The sequence below is a fragment of the Balaenoptera physalus genome (genome assembly GCF_965194825.1).
Source record: "Balaenoptera physalus genome assembly, chromosome: 5".
In the NCBI taxonomy this organism is placed as follows: Eukaryota; Metazoa; Chordata; class Mammalia; order Artiodactyla; family Balaenopteridae; genus Balaenoptera; species Balaenoptera physalus.
Window position 1 is genome coordinate 2,561,643 of NC_138884.1, and position 20,284 is coordinate 2,581,926.

The 20,284-nt window shown below is 41.4% G+C and overlaps 1 protein-coding gene across 3 annotated transcripts in view; it reads right to left on the reverse strand.

Annotated features, from left to right (window-relative positions):
* GASK1B (golgi associated kinase 1B) overlaps positions 1-20,284 on the reverse strand; it is a 110,603-nt gene that overhangs the window by 85,273 nt on the left and 5,046 nt on the right. For all 3 annotated transcript variants that reach the window (XR_014263588.1, XM_082461785.1, XM_082461784.1), the window contains exon 3: positions 1,078-1,292. Coding sequence is in view for 2 of the 3 variants with exons in the window: in XM_082461785.1 (XP_082317911.1) it covers positions 1,078-1,292 (215 nt within the window). In the remaining variant the exon portion in view is untranslated. The remainder of the gene's footprint in view (positions 1-1,077; positions 1,293-20,284) is intronic.

The window sequence follows — 20,284 nt, forward strand, 5'->3', positions numbered from 1 at the left end:
TTAGTTTCCCTACCTGTACAATAGAGAGAGGGCACTTACCTCAGAGAGATAGTGTGCTAATTCAATGGACTAATGAGGTTATACATATACGGAGCCCAGCCTGAGTCTCACAGCTGCACTCTTCATCAGTATTTGGTGACTCTTTGCCAAACCAAGTGGCCTGCTCTCGGCTCAGTTCTCACCAGTGGCTCTGAGGCACAGACACCAGAGATATCTCTCCTTCTTGAAGTTCCTAAGCCCTACCCTGTGATCCTGCACTAAACTGGTTTTCTTCCTATGTTTTTGTAGGAAGGCAGTCCTAAATTGCCACAAATATACTAATTAACAATACAAAAACAGAAAACCAGTTTTTCTAAGGTGGAAGAAGGGGAAGGCAGTAATTGGAATGAGGGGGTAGGGAGAGTCATGAGGTCTTCATCACAAGGAGGTAAGAGTTATTCAAAAACCTATAAAACATCAAGTCACTCAGTTATGTAGATGGCCAATATTTACTATTCTCCAATGTCTAATCTTAATGACATATTTGCAAAGAATTACTGGAAAAACAAACAGGGGAAATTGTGGCTGTAAGGTATGTGGCCAAGTGACCATTGAAACAGTGTGGAATAATAGAAAAAAGACACTTTTACTGTCAACAGATCCCAGGATTCCAAGCCCCAGATTTTAGTAGTCGTGAGAACTTGGGTGAGTTACTTAACCTCAAAAAACTTTGGTTTACTTACCTCCCAAGTGGGGTAAGACTCTCTACCTTGAAGAGCTGCTGACGGGTTATCTCAGTAAATTGTATCTATGATGGGTATGACTATTCCATGAGTAAAATACTGAAGAATTACTTATTCAGAAATTAATATGAGGGCCAAGGGACATTTCTGAATATTTCCCAAAAGGATACAACATCTCGTGATGTGGTACCAGGCTTGCCAAATACAACCTTATAGAACATCGCGCTTGCCAAATACAGCTTTACAGAACTTAAACTCTGGCTTCATAAAAACCCAAGGTACAGAAAACTCCTTAGTGGTAGACGTTTATAACTCTGCGTTAGTCTCAGATAACCACTTACTTGATTGAACTTACCTGTAACAAAAAATCAAAGAGAGCCATCTTGGACCACTCGTGGTGATGTATTTCAGTACAGCCCCATTCAGGTTTGGGTACGCGGCCATTCTGCCAGCACTTCTGTTTCAGCAACTGCTGATAAGTTCCCCAGGTGAGCTTTACAGAAGAGTGGGTCTCATTACTCGTTGGAGATAAAGATGAGTCCCAGAGAATGAAAGGACATGGGCGGCCATCTATAGAATCCAAAAACACAAAAAACCACACTTTTAGAATGTTACTGACTCAGTGTGTACTCTTGGATGTCATTCAGTCTTTCACAGCTTCACACTCTCATCTGTCACACGTGAGAGTTTGATTAGATGACATTTATGATCACCTTCCCTTCTGAATATTTACTATTTTTATACCTCAGTGATGCTTTCTGATAGGAGTCTTATAAGATGGAAAGTTATTGTTAGACAAGGAAAGAAAAGTTTTTTTTAAACAAGATACTTTATAGATGCGGCAGGAACAGGCCACTAACCACCAATAACAACGTCCTCCGGTTAATGTGGTTTAATTCCACATCTAAAAGCAGCCACCATGAAAAAGGAAAGAATCCAGACATTTATAATTATCTATTCAGTGTCTGAGTGGAGTGGCTCTCTATTTGTAATAACAACTGTCTGATTTTCTGAGGCCATATTATGATGTCAGGAAGAAAAAGAATTTTTAGAAGTTGCAAATTTAAAAGTGAAATTATATGTTTCACACCAGTCACTATAATCTCCAGAGAAAGAAAAAGGAAGCAAGAGGGTTTTTTTGTTTTGTTTTGTTTTTTTCTGATAGAAACAACAGCACTCCTGGTAATGGGTCATTTATTCACATAAAACCTCACAAAGTGTATTTAAGCAAATGTCATTTCTTCAATTTCCTGTGCATAGAATATTTTTCAAAAAAATCTGTCACTCGAATGTTTTTGTCTCATTCTTGACAGTTTAGAAATTTCACTGGTGAACTGTACATTAAATGACACTGTAAGCTTAAAGCCAAAGCATCCCTCTCAAGCTCCCATGTCTGTCAAATAAAGTCACTGAAAGATGATGAAGAGCAGCTTTGCTTGTAACTTATTATCAGAATGATCTCTTGGAAGAAAAAAAAAAAAACAACGACTAAGTCACAAAGGTCTGAAAAATCCCATTTAACTCATTCTTAACAGGCCTGGGCATTCGAATCCTCTGAAACTATGGTTGGAATGTCAAGACACATCACAGGGATTTTTAAAGCTCTTTCAAATGACCTGAGAGGTTCTCAATCTATAACTGTTTTTTGTTAAAGACTTTTATTTTCCCACCTTGCTTATTTGCCTTCCTGTAGAGCTCTTATCTCTAGTCTTTAATGCAAGGACAGTCACTCTTCTAACCACTCCTGAATGTGGTGTTACAATGACCTTAATAATATTAATAACATTCACTTAATCATTCTAATCACCTACATTCCAGTTTTGTTCAAAAGAAAAATCTTTCTCCTTTTAGCCTTGCAATTTAGGCCAGGGCCTGTAGCAAGTCCTTTAGATTGTGGAAAATAGGCCACAGTCACTGATGCACAATTAAAAGAAAAATAGAGAAACATGAACCATATATAAAGAACTTAATTGTTATCTCTCTCCTTTTTATTTCCTTTTACTGTACTAAATGATTTGGGGCTGCTGGGACCCAATTATCTTCTTAGGTATTAGATAAATATAATGTTAAATGTATATGCTCCAAATACTATGCCAATTTAAAAAATAATAATAATAAATTCTAAGTAAAAGCAGACCATCATGTAGTGGGAGACACACATAAACCAGTGTAACCAAATACATGTAAGAGACACAACACAGCTTTCAAAGATATGGGCACTTCAGACTCCTAAATATCAACACCAAGAGGCTCTATCACTCAGTGTCTTTGGAACAAACTGATACACAGCTAGCACTCTGCATTCTCAAGGCTGGGAAGTATTCAAAGGGAGTTGAAAAACACTGAAATTCAGCAACACAAATCAATACACAAGACAGACAAAGTGCCAGTTTCCTCAGTAGACAAGGCCCTCAGAGAAATGAGGAAATTATGCACATAAACAATTGAAACAGTCAACTTCTGTGCTGTTTTTCCTTCCCTTTAGAAACATTTGTTTCATATTTTAAAAGTAATTAAGAGTAAATCTACTCATTTTAGGAAATGTGGAAAAACATTAAAATGTATAGCTAAAAGATGACATGATACTATATATAAGAAACACTAAAGTCTCCACCAAAAAAACTATTGGAACTAATAAACGAATTTGGTAAATTTGCAGGATACAAGATTAATATACAGATATCTGTTGCTTTTCTATACACTGAAAATGAACTCTCAGAAAGAGAAATTAAGGAAACAATCACATTTACAATCATATAAAAAAGAATAAAATATCTAGGAATAAACTTAACAGAGGAGGTAAAAGACCTATTTGCTGAAAACTATAAAACATTGACAAAGGAATTTGGAAATTATACAAAGAAATGGAAAGATATCCCATGCTCTTGGATTGGAAGAATTAATATTGTTAAAATGGCCATACTACCCAAAGTCATCTACAGATTTAATGCAATCTCTATCAAAATATCCATGACACTTTCCCAGAACTAGAACAAATAATCCTAAAATTTATACGAAACCACAAAAGACCCCAAATTGCCAAAGCAATCCTGAGAAAAAAAGAAGGGAGCTGAAGGAATCACGTCCCCTGACTTCAGACAATACTGCAAAGCTACAGTGATCAAAACCACATGGTACTGGCAAAAAAACAGACATATATCAATGGAACAGAATAGAGAGCCCAGAAATAAACCCACACACCTTTGGTCAATTAATCTACAGCAAAGGAGGCAAGAAAATACAGTGGGGAAAAGACAGTCTCTTCAATAACTGGTGCTGGGAAAAGTAGACAGCTACAGGTAAAAGAATGAGATTAGACATTTCCTTACATCATGTACAAAAATAAACTGAAAATGCATTAAAGACCTAAATGTAAGACCTGAAACCATAAAACTCCTAGAAGAGAACACAGGCAGAACACTCTTTGACATAAATTGTAGCAATATTTTTAAAATCTGTCTTCTAAGGAAAAAGAAATAAAAGCAAAAATAAACAAATGGGACCTAATTAAACTTAAAAGCTTTTACACAGCAAAGGAAACCATAAACTAAATGGAAAGACAACCTACTACATGGGAGAAAATATTTGCCAATTATATGTTTGACAAGGGGTAAATATCCAACATATATAAGTAGCTCACACAACTCAATATCAAAAAAAAAACAGATCCCTTAAAAAATGGGCAGAAGACCTGAATAGACATTTTTCCAAAGAAGACTTACACACAGCCAACAAGTCATGAAATGATGCTCAACCTTGCTAATTTTCAGAGAAATGCAAATCAAACCACAGTGAGATATCAACTCACACCTGTCAGAATGGCCAACATCAAAAAGACTACAAATAACAAATGTTGGTGAGGATGTAGAGAAAAGGGAACCCTCCTCCACTGTTGGTGGGACTGTAAATCGGTGCAGCCACTATAGAGAACAGTACAGAGTTTCCTTAAAAAGCTAAAAACAGAGCTACTATATGATCCAGCAACTCCACTGCTGGGTATATTCCAAAGAAAACAAAAACACTAATTCTAAAAGATACATGCACCCCAATGTTCATTGCAGCACTATTTACAATAGCCAAGATATGGAAGCAACCTATGTGTTCATCAACAGATGAATGGATAAAGAAGATGTGGTATATGTACACAATGGAATATTACTCAGCCATAAAAAAGAATGAAATTTTGCCATTTGCAACAACATGGATGGACCTAGAGAGTATGATGCTTCGTGAAATAAGGCAGACAGAGAAAGACAAATATTCTATGTTACATCACATATATGCGGAATCTAAAAAAATAAAACAAACCAATGTATATAACATAACAGAAAAAGATTCACAGATATAGGTAAAAAAGACTAGTGGTTACCAGTGGTTAGAGGGAAGTGGGGAGCAGTGAGATATAGGCTATAGGATTAAGAGTCACAAACTACTATGTATAAAACAAATAAATAACAAAGATATACAGTACAGGAAAATATATCTGTGATTTTTAATAACTTTAAATGGAATATAAAACTACAGAAATATTGAATCACTGTGTTGTACCTGAAACTAATAAAATATTGTAATCCACTCTACTTCAATACAAAAAACAAATAAACAAACATAAAAAGAATGTCTAGCCTAGAAAACAGCAATCATCTACAATCTCCTACCCTAGTAACTGGTTCTATTATTTGTATATTTACATCTGGTATTTTCCCATCCCTTTCTTTCACACCTGAAAAAGTAAATTGTTTTTAGAAATTTAAGGAGTAGAGCTTATGGTTAGCATTCAAACTCTAGAACCCAACAGACCTTTTGAATTCTGATCCTATTACTTCTTAGCTTTGTAACATTGGACAAGTTATATAACCTTTTCACACCTCACTTTCATCCTCTGTAAAGTGTGGGCAATACCGTACCTTCCAAAACAAACTTTGTTAAACAGGATCATGCATTTAAAGTTCTCAGCCTGGTGCCTAACATATATGCATATCCTGGAAAGGTTTTGCTATGACTATTTTTATATGCATGCATTATACAATCACATAATTCATCAGCCTTCTAGCCTTTATTTGTTTATTGAACATCTACTATGTCTCAAGCACTGTTCTAGGCCTAAAGCACACAGACATACATGCCAGGTTTTCAGTTGTTTGTTGTTTTGTGGGATTTTTTGCTTTCATAGAGTTTACATTTCCAGCAGGGAAAAGAGGCAAAAATTACACAAGGGAAATGAACTATCTGGAATCACCTTATGTATATAGTTTATCATAATTGTTTCACTAAATGTTACATTGCAAACATTTCTCTTACAATTAAATATTCTTAAATAGTGTCACTTTAACTGTGATACAATAAGGTAGCCCAGTGGTAGGCAAACTTGGTCAAGGGCAGACGGTGAGTATTTCAGGCTTTGAGGGCCATACAATGTCAACTAGCAAGTACTCAACCGCATTGTGATACGAAAGCAGTCAAAACAATATATAAACAAATGGTGGTGACTATGTTCCAATAAAACTGTATTACATACCCTGAAATTCACATTTTTTGTAATTTTCAAGTGTCATAGTAGTATCATGGTTATTTGGATATTTTTTTCAACCATTTAAGATTGTGGAAACCATTGGTAGCTCAGGGACCACACAAAACAGGCTGTGGGCTATCTCTCACCCACAGACTGTAGTGAATCAATCCCTAATCTAGTGTATGGGTTTATTGTGTCTCATTTACCATTTCTCTCCTTTCAATCTTAAAATTTTTTTGAACGATACATTTTCTATTAAATGGTTCTCAAACTGCCACAGGAAGCTTTCAACGGATGGGAATAATTGGTTTTCAGTTAACATCCTCTGTTTTCCTCCACATGCACCTCCCCTCAGCAAAATATTCTGACTGCCACAGAAACACATTCTGTCCTGCCACGCCTGGCATCAGTCACCACAGGGAAAGGGGCTTCCGGAAAGCAGGGTAAGCGGCAATTCTCAGGCTGAGCCAGGCTGGATGTCCTTCCTTCCAGCCAGCAGGTCTTGCAGAGTATTTGTGCACGTCGCCCAGGCTGGTTCCAGACCTCAGAGCTGCGAGGCACATTCCACTTTGTATAAAATACGGCTGATAACAGAATTGAATGAACCTTGATAGATCTGAAGGGATGACAGAAAAATACCCTTTGAAAGCAGGAAACAGGTTCAAGCAACTTACCTGAAGTGTTTCAGAGATGAGGAGCATTTACCTCCTCGCATTTGGGTTTGTCAGAATGATGTAGTACTGGGCTCTCTAGAGAAATCTTAACGGTGAAGAGAGAAAATTCTAAGTGTCAGAATGGGGAGGAAGTGGGGTTTTAAAAGAAATGTGGGTGTTCATGTGAATTAACGGTTATATAGCTTGTCTATTAAAAAACTGAGACTTGCCAGTAAAACTTATTTTTTCCAAAATCTGAATATGTCCCCTGAATTTTGATGTTCTCCCAAGTCGTTCTTTATTCAAAAGCACAAAGAAGACATTCTTGTGAGAAGATGAACATGAAAATCCACTAAGAATGAATGCTATACACAACCTCCTCTGCCCTGGTGTATCAGGTGCCCTTCACCTTGAAACAGTGACCAGTTTTGCTGAACTACAGCGGGAGTTATCAGTGAATGTCTGCATCTATCACTGGGCAGAAACAAGTAAAAATATCCTGAGCTCTGAAATCAAAAGCCTATTTTATCACATGGGCCAAGTTCCAAGCTTCTTGTGAACAAGACAAAAAGGAAAGTGACAGTTCAGCTCAGAGCCCTTCATTAAAAATAACTCCAAAACCCTCTAAAGAAAACAAAGACCAGCCAAAACTTGAGGCTCATCTTTGTTATGGAAAACAAATTCTGTCATGTTCCATTGCACCTGTCCGATGCATTGAAGGAAAACTTGAATGTTGCAGGTCTCTCATCTAAAAGCAAGTGTTGATGTGGGCATACCTCCGCGGAGAAGGTAGCAGGTGTCTTGCTGTTAATGATCCGTTAAGTACTATCTGCTCTATTTTTCTACTGTGCCTCTCACAGTAGGGTTCTGGCGATTAAAAGTGAAAAAAGCAGGTAAGATCTCTTGGCTTAGGGATGGCGAATGTGGACAAGCCAGTCGATGTGAGGGAGGGTGAAATAGGATTCTGTGACGGTCTTGCCGGGGAGGAAATGTGCAGGATAAGATGCTCAGGCTTTTAAACATTGTTAATTCACTTATTCCCAAAGCACGTATTTACTACTGTCCCCCAGTATCTGGACGCAACTGGTTCCTGTGTGTGGGATAGAAAGAATTCAGAGTGAGGCATACCAGAAACAGAGGCCCTGCAAGAACCCAGTCCCAGGCAAGGCCTGGGCCACAGCTGGGCATCTAGTGGAAACAGACAAGCGCGTGTGTAATGACGATCAGGTTGCGTGTCTGCCAGTTGAAGAGTGTTTTAAAGGGACCGAGGGAAGGAAGGACTAAAATAAAGGCTGAGCTCTCAGTGCCAAGCCAAGCGACGAAGAACTGCCAGGCCCCAGCGTAGCGAAATGAGGAGCTCTGGCCATTAACAAGGAGAAGAGCCGTGTCTGGAGAGAAGCTGAGTGCGTCGGGTGGAAAAAGAAGTAACAGGTGTTGATTCTACTCTTGACGGCATCTCTGGTCCCCATGAGACTCAAGCCCACTCCTCCAGCCACCCTGACTGAGGCAACGGGTTCCCCAAGGCGGGAAAAGTGTGCGATCCAGAGACACTGAAAATACAGCACTGTCAGATATTAGAAAGAATCAACCTGTATTAGGTTTTAAAAGGGGAAGGGGGCAGAGAAGCAGAATTCCATAGATTTTATACGTGCAGATTCCGTGCAGCCAACCAAATCCTCAATACAAGGGCTCGTCTTAGGAATCCAATTTCTGGGTGGTTTAGAATACCGTTCTTCCAACAACAATATAAATGTATTTAGTTACCTTCCTAACTGTTTCACTAACTGGTTTTCTCGAGGTTGGACTGAGTTAAAATAATCTCCATGTTTCCTCAAGCGTTAGCTAAGCATGAAGCACTTGTGACTTCCTCTGCCACAGACAACTGAAACAATCCAAACCAGCGGTTCTACTTGAAAAACATGCGACCCAGCAATCCCTCTACTGGGCTTATGCCCTGAGAAAACCATAATTCAAAAAGAGTCATGTACCGCAATGTTCACTGCAGCTCTATTTACAACAGCCAGGACATGGAAGCAACCTAAGTGTCCACTGACAGATGAATGGATAAAGAAGATGTGGCACATATATACAATGGAATATTATTCAGCCATAAAAAGAAACGAAATTGAGTTATTTGTAATGAGGTAAATGGACCTAAAGACTGTCATACAATGTGAAGAAAGTCAGAAAGAGAAAAACAAATACTGTATGCTAACACATATATATGGAATCTAAAAAAAAATGGTTCTGAAGAACCTAGGGGCAGGACAGGAATAAAGACGCAGACGTAGAGAATGGACTTGAGGACACGGGGAGGGGGAAGGGTAAGCTGGGACGAAGTCAGAGAGTGGCATGGACATATATACACTCCCAAATGTAAAATAGATAGCTAGTGGGAAGCAGCCGCAGAGCACAGGGAGATCAGCTCGGTGCTTTGTGACCACCTAGAGGGGTGGGATAGGGAGGGTGGGAGGGAGACGCAAGAGGGAGGTGATATGGGGATATATGTATACGTATAGCTGATTCACTTTGTTATAAAGCAGAAACTAACACACAATTGTAAAGCAATTATACTCCAATAAAGACGTTAAAAAAATAAATAAATAAAAACAAAGTGTCCTTCTTTGTTCTGAACCTTTGACTAATGGACGGGAACTTCTGCTTTCTAGGTCTGCCCTGGACTTCCGCTTTAAAAATGGGAACTCCCAGACTCTTCCTGTCTCAATATTCCGTTTAGAAAAACAGGAACCGACCTTGACTTCAGAGGGTCGTGATGATGGAGTCACTGCCAATCTTCACAAACGATTGCATTTTGCCAGTAAAGTCTTGGTCACATCAGGGGGACCCGGTCCTGGGCCATTTAATGTTGGTTAAGGCAGATGAAGAAGCCATGAATTGCTGACTGGAGTGAGCTTCCTACAGTCCAAAGCTCAGCACATCACCCCTCTTCTTCAGACCCCTCAATGATTTCCCATTATCTGCGGGATGAAGTCCATGTCCTTCCATAACGTAAACCCACCCACTCTCCACTCACCACCACCAGCCCCTATTCTCCTTTTTCCAGAAAGGTTTGCAGTTTCCAGGCACACGCTGCCTTCACAAGCTTCTCACACATCGGTTCTCTCCACCCTTCTGTACCCACCCACAGTGACTTTGAAGAACTAGTCTGACATTACCACTTCTAGAACTTTCTGCAGTCCCCCTACCCACCCCCCTATACACACACATCTCTCTCTGTGCCTGCAGGCTTCCCTAAGCATATCTCATGGAGGTCTTTACCCTACCTGTCTTTTTTTTTTTTAAACATCTTTATTGTAGTATAATTGCTTTACAATGGTGTGTTAGTTTCTGCTGTATAACAAAGTGAAGCAGCTATACGTATACATATATCCCCATATCCACTCCCTCTTGCATCTCCCTCCCACCCTCCCTATCCCACCCCTCTAGGTGGTCACAAAGCACCGAGCTGATCTCTCTGTGCTATGCAGCTGCTTCCCACGAGCTATCTATTTTACATTTGGTGGTGTATATATGTCCATGCCACTCTCTGACTTCGTCCCAGCTTACCCTTCCCCCTCCCCGTATCCTTAAGTCCATTCTCTACATCTGTGTCTTTATTCCTGTCCTGCCCCTAGGTTCTTCAGAACCTTTTTGTTTGTTTGTTTTTTAGATTCCATATATATGTGCTAGCATACGGTATTTGTTTTTCTCTTTCTGACTTACTTCACTCTGTATGACAGACTCTAGGTCCATTCACCTCACTACAAATAACTCAGTTTCGTTTCTTTTTATGGCTGAGTAATATTCCATTGTATATATGTGCCACATCTTCTTTATCCATTCATCTGTTGATGGACATTTAGGTTGCTTCCATGTCCTGGCTATTGGAAATAGTGCTGCAGTGAACATTGGGGTACATGACTCTTTTTGAATTATAGTTTTCTCAGGGTATATGCCCAGTAGTGGGATTGCTGGGTCGTATGGTAGTTCTATTTTTAGTTTTTTAAGGAACCTCCATACTGTTCCCCATAGTGGCTGTATCCATTTACATTCCCACCAACAGTGCAGGAGGGTTCCCTTTTCTCCACACCCTCTCCAGCATTTATTGTTGTAGATTTTTTTTGATGGGCATTCTGACTAGTGTGTGGTGATACCTCATTGTAGTTTTGATTTGAATTTCTCAAATAATTAGTGATGTCAAGCATCTTTTCATGTGACTCTTGGCCACCTGTATGTCTTCTTTGGAGAAATGTCTATTTAGGTCTTCTGCCCATTTTTGGATTGGGTTGCTTGTTTTTTTGATACTGAGCTGCATGAGCTGCTTGTATATTTTGGAGATTAATCCTTTGCTAGTTGCTTCATTTGCAAATATTTTCTCCCATTCTGAGGGTTGCGCTTTTGTCTCATTTATGGCTTCCTTTGCTGTGCAAAAGCTTTTAAGTTTCATTAGGTCCCATTTGTTTATTTTTGTTTTTATTTCCATTTCTCTAGGAGGTGGGTCAAAATGGATCTTGCTGTGATTTATGTCATAGAGTGTTCTGCCTATGTTTTCCTCTAAGAGTTTTATAGTGTCTGGCCTTACATTTAGGTCTTTAATCCATTTTGAGTTTATTTTTGTGTATGGTGTTAGGGAGTGTTCTAAATTCATTCTTTTCCATGTACCTATCCAGTTTTCCCAGCACCACTTATTGAAGAGGCTGTGTTTTCTCCACTGTATATTCTTGCCTCCTTATTAAAAATAAGGTGACCATATGTGTGTGGGTTTATCTCTGGGCTTTCTATCCTGTTCCATTGATCTATATTTCTGTTTTTGTGCCAGTACCGTACTATCTTGATTACTGTAGCTTTGTAGTATTGTCTGAAATCAGGGAGCCTAATTCCTCCATCTCTGTTTTTCTTTCTCAAGATTGCTTTGGCTATTCAGGGTCTTTTGTGTTTCCATACAAATTGTGAAATTTTTTGTTCTAGTTCTGTGAAAAAATGCCAGTGGTAGTTTGATAGGGATTGCAACGAATCTGTAGATTGCTTTGGGTAGTATAGTCATTTTCACAAGGTTGAGTCTTCCAATCCAAGAACATGGTATATCTCTCCATCTGTTTGTATCATCTTTAATTTCTTTCATCAGTGTCTTATAGTTTTCTGCATACAGGTCTTTTGTCTCCTTAGGTAGGTTTATTCTAGGTATTTTATTCTTTTTCTTGTAATGGTAAATGGGAGTGTGTCCTTAATTTCTCTTTCAGATCCTACCCTTCTTGTAGGACGGGTTTGGTTAGCTGTCTCTTGCCCTCAAGCTGGGAGCCCTGGGAGAGCAGGGACTGGTTCCCAATCATCTTTGATTCTGCAGCTCCTGCCATAAGTCCCGATCAAAGCAAGCATTCAACAATGTTGAGGAATGAATGAGTGAATTTTTCAGAATCCCCCAGTTTTCACCTCCAGCCCTTACGTTCTAAGCAATGGTCAATGGGCTCTGAACAGACGTTTGGTTGGTGTGACCTCCTAGTAAGCAGTGATGTCACTGTCCTCACTCTAAGTGGGTTAAGAAGGATTGAAACACTTGAGAGGTAGAGGTGGGAGCAGGGGGGTTTCCAGGCCCTCCCTCTGCCATCCACCACCATGTCTCCATAATCCTCTGAGACTCGGGAATGATGAACACAGGGGTGGTGGAGACACCACTGCCTCGCTCCTCTTGATGCCAAATCATCGTCATGAGAAGGGGGACAGTTAAGGCGTCGGGGCTGCCCTCGGGAATCAGACCGAAAGGGCGCGGAGGCAGGGGGTTTCCATGGGGACGCATGGTTACGCCGCCACATGCACCGAGGGTCCAGGTGATGTGAGAGGATAACGATGGTGGTGCAGACAGTGATGAGGGGAAGCTGGCGGGCCCTCCCACCCACGTATGCGTCCCAGCCCCACTGCATACGACCTGCACATACGCTAGTCTCTGAGCCTCACTTTCCCCACAGGAAACCTGTCCGAGAACATCTGACGTGCGGGGCTGTTGCGCGGTTTGGGGAGATGCTGAATGTAAAGCGATTCGCCCTCCACGAACGGGAGAGACTGGGACCCTCCACCACCCACTCCAGGCGCCTTCTTTACATGACAGTTTGAGGTGCCTGTGTATTTAGTTCACGTGGACATCAATCTAGAGAAAGAAATTAAGGAAATCTAAAGCGATAGATCACCAAGAGCTGACTCAGCCTAGAAACTGAACGAAAATAACACACAGCAATCACTGCGCGTTCCTATGCGGGGGGCACTGTTAGAGGTATTTTATCCGTATCGGCTCACTTCATTCTCACAACCCGATGAGGTCAGTACTGCTATCAATACCATTACACTCGAAGAAATAAGGTAGAAAGAGATTAAGGGAATTCACCCAGGTCACACAGTAGAACCAGGATTCAAATTCAGGGAGTCTAGACTGACAGTCATTGTGAAGCTAAACTGTATTCCCCCAAATGTATATGTTGAAGCCCCACGCCCAGCACCTCAGAACGTGACTGCATTTGGAGAAAGAGCCTTTGAAGAGGCAATTAAGTTAAAATGAGGCTGTTACAGTGGCCCTAATCCAATCTGACTGGTATCCTAATGAGAAGAAGTTTGGACACACTGAGAGACAGGAGGGGGACGGACCACAGAGGAAGGAGCCTATGAGGACAAGTGAGAAGGCGGCCATCGTCAAGCCAAGGAGAGAGGCCTGGGAAGAAACCAGACCAGCCGACACCTTGACCTTGGACTTCCAGCCTCCAGAACGGTGAGAAATAAATGTCTTCTGTTTAAGCCGCCCATCTGTGGTATTTTGTGACAGCAGCCCTAGTAAGCAGATATGCCAGTCACAATCTGAACCGCAAAGCTATTTGAATTGGAAACTATACAGCTCCGTCCCCATGTTTAGAGTCACAAATAGAAGGTAAATGCTGTCAGTTACAACCAAATTCGACCGAAACGTCAATATTTGCCCATTAACTGAGGTCAGCACCTGTGCTGTCCTTAAACCCACCCAGAGATGGCAACAGATTCAGTCCCAATGGAAAGGTCATGACCTTGGGCTCAGGCTGGTGCTGAGTGAACCTTGAAATCAGTGGCCATAAGAAGAGTCCCTCCAGGCCACTGAGCTGTCACGTGGTCCAATGGTGTCAGCTCCAAGGGGGACAGGGATTCTTGACTCTTTTGTCCACTGACGCAGCCCCTAATGACTAGAAGAGCGGCTGACACATAGCAGGTGCTCACAACTATTTCTTAAAAGAAGAAAAGGTAAATGTGATGCTGTAGAAGGGAACAGATTGCATGGAGCTCAGGAACACGCATCTTTCAGGCTGTGAGCACTGTGGCCACTACCGGCCACTGCCTCTTCTACCCCAGCCTCGTGTGAGATCGGGGGACACTTCCAGAGACACAGCAGAGAAGGTCCCCCAGTTCCCCCACTTTGCCGAAGAAGGTATGTAGTGAGCAAACAAGACGACAGTGGAGCCCAGCACTGCTTGAAGCCCATGCTCAGTAAACTTTTGTTCACTTATGGATGTATTTAGTTGATCAGCTCAACTTGATTGCTAAAGATGGTACCCTTAGAGCTTTTCTGATAAAGAACACAATGTGGGCTTCCCTGGTGGCGCAGTGGTTGAGAATCTGCCTGCCAATGCAGGGGACACGGGTTCGGGCCCTGGTCTGGGAAGATCCCACATGCCGCGGAGCAACTGGGCCCGTGAGCCACAACTACTGAGCCTGCGCGTCTGGAGCCTGTGCTCCGCAACAAGAGAGGCCGCGATAGTGAGAGGTCCACGCACCGCAATGAAGAGTGGCCCCCGCTTGCCGCAACTAGAGAAAGCTCTCGCACAGAAACGAAGACCCAACACAGCCAAAAATAAATAAAATAAATAAATAAAAATTTTAAAAAAGAACACAATGTGCTTTCCATCCAGATTTTTAGAAACAAGACATGATTCCTATACTCCTGAGTCAGTATTTTAAGAAAGTTTGCACCCACGTCCCAGACTTCCAGGATTTTGAAGTCAGTGTGTTTCCAAGTTGTGAGGGCATCTGGGTTGTTGTCATAACTCCCTGCAAAATGCCTCTGTCCTCACCTGAGAGCCTGGGGCGACATGAAGTGTCACACTGCCACTCCCCTGCTCTGGCAGCCGCACCACCAGCGTGGAGCTCACGGCACTGCTCACACGGACTCGAGAGGAGAGAGGAAAGTACCCACCGTGTTCCTCCCGCTCTGTGACGAGACGAGGCAGTACAAGTCGGAGAACAGTGAGCACAGTGGCATCTACACTGAATTTAAACGGAAGTGGGTGAGGTGCCTGCAGTCCGTCACCCAAGCAGCCCCGACACACAGCGTTCCTGGAACGAGGCGACCTAATCCAGTCTGACAGCTCTACGGCCATAAAGCGGCATCCTAAAAATAAAGCACACATAATGCATCTCCCATGCTGGGCGTGAAAAACAGTACGATGCTTAAGTGCTGCCAAAATGGTAGCCCTTGGGATTCACTTGCATCTCTGCGCAGACTGCTGGGGAGCTTGGCCCAAGTGCTCCGTGGAAGATCACAGGGGGCTGGGGCTCTTTTGCTCTCTACATGGACATAGTCTGCTTTGTCTTGTCTTAGATACATATTTTTAAAGATTTTGTTTAAAAAAGTATTTAAATGTATCAGTATCACATAGTATCTGGTGACCTCTATCATGATTGATGATTTTTGCAAGGACAGTTTGGCAGAAAACATACTAATACATTCAGTCATATTGGCGTATACATGATTGTTTACGGTCAAACAAGAAAATCTGGGAAGCGTTGGCTTGTATTTAAACAACAACAACAGCCCTTGTAGCCGTGTTCAGGGTAGTATGGCCATACTTCCTTTGAGTGAAAATATTATCAATGTTAAGTGGTTGAGTTGAAAAAAGAAGTTAAATAGAAAGATTGGCATAATGGTAAATCAGAAATCACCATGTTAAAATTTGAACATTTTTGTCACTATCCCATGATTATATCAAGTTATATTGGAGAGGTAATGTAGGTCAAGAGAAGCAACATGAGGATACTTTAGTATCAGACAGAACTGGGTACAAATGCCACTTCCACTGCTCACTAGCTATGCGTCCTTGAGCAAATTTCACACCTCACCAAGCCTCAGGATTCCCATATATAAAGTATCAGTACTATCTGCTGTGTGGAATTGTTAAGTAATGCAATAGTCAAATGACACCAAATGCAGTATAGACACTCTGTGAGGCGTAACACTAGATTCTTTATAAGTTTACAACTGAAAAATACATCATTATCGCAAACATGGATTTCTTTACGAGGACTTTGATGCTATATTTCAATTCACTTTTGCATTTCCCACACAGATACGCATAGGATGAGACTCTGGTCTAGTGGTCATGGCTGGATTTTGTAGGGTGGTACCCTCCTGGCCCTCCCTACGTAATTACAACCTTGTCCTTCCCCAAGTACAACCTTCTCATTTTCTGGGATATCTTTGGAGTGACACCTGTCAGAAAATGGTCCAGTACACAGTTCAGGGCCAGTAAACCTGCTAATTTCACATATATATTGTTGGATTCAAGGAGAGTCATCTAGAATTCATCAAGTTATACAACCAAGAACCTGTCCCAGACGAACCTGAGCTAGCGGCTCTGGGCTGATAGGATCACCTGTGTCAGTTTTACAAACAAACAAACAAATAAATAAATACCTGAAGATGAGCTTTATCATAGGGACCTTTTGTCTTTGGACTGAAAGAACAGAAAGTTTCATCTGAGAGGCTGGGGCGGGCACATCATTCGGTCACAGCCTCTGATGCTCTTTTACATCTCCCTTTGCATCGTATGTCTCCTTTTTACATCCAGGTAATGTACATGACTTTCGGCAAAGGTATTTAATTACACTGGGCCTCTACTTCCACATCCACAAAAGGCCTCTCATAGAGTACCCACCTTATAAAAAGTTTAGGAGGATTTATTGAGATAATAGGTGCATGGTACTTAAAACAGTGCCAGTAGATGGTAACATTCAATATTACTCTTGCTATGGTCACAGTTGTTGTCTCCTTGAGAAATAAGAGGTTCCCAGAGCCCGTATCTGTGCATCAGTACACAAGTCATCAAGGTCTCGTTGTGTTAGATAACCAAGTATACAAACAGGTCGTGGTGATGGAGAAAGAAGACACACCTTAAGGCCCCCCAAAAGGATTTGGTGAGGAAAGCAGATTGATAAAGAGGAAAGTCTTGGAAGTTACAAGACAAGGGCTTGAATTCTTTCTGGACAATTAACTCATTGTATGACCTTGAGCTGCCTTCTTCTTATCTTTCTTTCTTCTCAAAATTGAGGTAAGAAAGTGTCTCCTGCATAGGTTTCTTTGAGAGATTAACTGCGATAAGCCAAATATCTATATTCGACTCACAAGAGACTAGAGATGTTCTTGGTACTAAGCATGAATTTATTTTCACAAACATTCATCAAAAGTCAGAGAACAGAAACAGCACTTAAGGCAGACTATTTACAGGACTGGCTGACTGTCCACTCTCCCAGATATGAAAAGATCTCCTCCCAGACCAAGCCAGATCATCAGAGAAATGCCTACCTAAGCTGAGTTCTATTTTTCCTCCTACAGAAAACTCATTATCAAATTACATTACAGTGTGAAGCCACAGACCATATTATATTGATGGTCCTCACAAGAATAAGCTCCCTAAACCTTATTATTTGCATAATACAGAGGCTGCCAAGGATATTTTTCTTTACCTTTTCAATGAGCTATTTATAAGAATCTCGAGGAGAAATCCCAGCCTGGATTTAGGACTAAAATGGTAGCACTTGTCCTGAGTTTTTGAAGCCAGAAGCAAGTACAGATTTACTGTTTGGAGTCAGTGAAACAGACCAAAAATGCATTCTTGCATTCATTCAAAAATATTTATTGAGCAACTACTACGTGCCAGACTCTCCCCTGGGATCGGGACATTCAATGATGAGCACGACAGGAAATGTCTCTGCCTTCACAGATCTAGAGCCTAGTGGGAAAGAGGAGATGATTAAATAAGCAACTATAATTATAAAGCAATGATATAGAATGAGCCAGAAACAGATGCTGGGTAACAAGATAAGATCCATCACCCCCTTAGGTAGCTAGGGAGGCGCAAATAAAGCTAAGCTTGGACAAGAGAAGACTAGGAGGACTCTAGAGGGAAGATCTACACATCTGTGGAAATCAAGGGAAGAAAGACACAAGTCAGGAAAAGACTAGAGATAGGCGAGTGAAGAGAGATACCGAGAACCTAAGACTGTTAATCCCCTACCGTGACCAGAACTGATCTATTTATGTACTTTACATCAGTACAACGTCTCCATGAGTAGAATTATATTGTGTAGAGTACTCATAACTATAAATCATGTCCTAGCCTCTTGAGGAAACTGGTCTGATTTTATGACTCTCAATAACTACATTCTAGTAGAAAGTATCAAAGAAAGAATAAAGAAAGTTCTGGTATTCCTTGAGATACAGTCTTAGGTATTTAACTCATCACATTGAGAGTCGTGTCAATACAACCTTGTTGGTTTCTTTCCATCATCACTTACTTCTGCAAAGAGAGAGGAACACCAGTCTACATTGGAATTATAGATGCCTGCTTCAAATTTAATGCAACTGCCTTCTTCATTCCCAAAGATGCTGGATTTTCAGAGAACAGAATTAAATACCTAAGAGGTATCCTGACACCAAAAAGTTTAACTAAGCCAGCAGGAGACCTACGTTTTAGTCCTAGCCCTGTCACATGAAGAAATGATACGTATCCAGAGAAAACTCTAATTCGAAAAGATACATGCACCCCAGTGTTAACTGCAGCACTATTTACAATAGCCAAGACATGGAAGCAACCTAAATGTCCACTGACAGATGAATGGATAAAGAAGATGTGGTATATACACAATAGAATATTACTCAGCCAAAAAAAAGAATGAAATAATGTCATTTGCAGCAATATGGATAGACCTAGAGATTATTACACTAACTGAAGTAAGTCAGACAAAGACAAATATCATATGATGTCACTTATATGTGGAATCTAAAAAAATGGTAAAAACGAACTTATTTACAAAACAGAAACAGACTCACAGACATAGAGAACAAACTTGGTTACCAAAGGGGAAGGGGAGGAATTAGGAATTTGTGATTAACAGATACACACTACTATATATAAAATACATAAACAACAAGGACCTCCTGTGTAGCACAGGGAACTATATTCAATACCTTGTAATAAACCATAATGGAAAAGACTCTGTAAAAGAATATATATGTATATATGAATCACTTTGCTGTACACCTGAAACAGCATTGTAAATCAACTAGACTTCAATTAAAAAAAAGAAACGATAGGTGAGGCTTGGAGGCTATATGAGTAACTCAGTGAACTTGGAACCTCATGTGCTTTGTGTAGTAACACAAATAGCAGTATTTATTGAAGGTTTACTGTGTGTCAAGCACCAGGTCTACGTGTTTTCCCTGTATTAACTAGCAACAACCTCATGTGGTGGGTACTGTTGTCACTTAGAGCTGAGAACATGGAGGGTCAGAGAGATACTGTGACGTTTGTGGGTCACACGGTTGGTAAATTCAAACCCAGGGGTCCAGCTCCAGAGCCCAGGCTCCTAACCACTACTTTCCTCTCTCAACTTCCGTCCAGGAGCTCCCAGGGAAGCTGGAAGGACAGATCAGAGTACCATGCCTCAGGATACATTCAAGCACGCATCACCTCCTCTCAGGGCCTTTATGACATGAATGAACGGCAAGGGAGCCTTCCGGGGGGACCCTCTGCCCTGCTCGGTCCAGGACAGGCTCAGTGTGTGCCTGCTTCTCCGTGCCCACCCGCATCCTCCCTCTCTCCAGGGTGCACCTGTCTGGAAAGAAGTGGTACCGTCACCTAAGCCCAACGGCTAAGAGCTGACGTTTTGAAGTTTGCTGGGCCTGTGCGCAAAACCCAGCTTAACCATTAACATGAGGCCAGTTACTTCGCCTAAATAAGCCTCAGCCTTCTCATCCCCCACGTGGAGATAAGAATCGCACCTACCTCCTAGTACTGCTGTGAGAAACGCAGGAGTCAAGATGTACAGAGACGCTACGTCTCAGTCAGCATAGCGCTTAGCAAGTAGTGAGGCCCCTCCGGGAATGAGGTTGTACCACATTTGACAGAACGTCCGAGAGGCTTTCTCACGTCAGCGCCATCCTGGTGGACGCCTTTGTGAATCCGGGGCATCGAAACACACCTGTGAATCTGCAGCACTTGGCCACGAACCAGCATGAGTAGGGAATGCCAGGTCTTTCTAAGTAAACCAGTGGTACTTCAAGAAGTACCCATTCTAAGACTAAATTATACCCCTGAAGCCATTGAAAATGC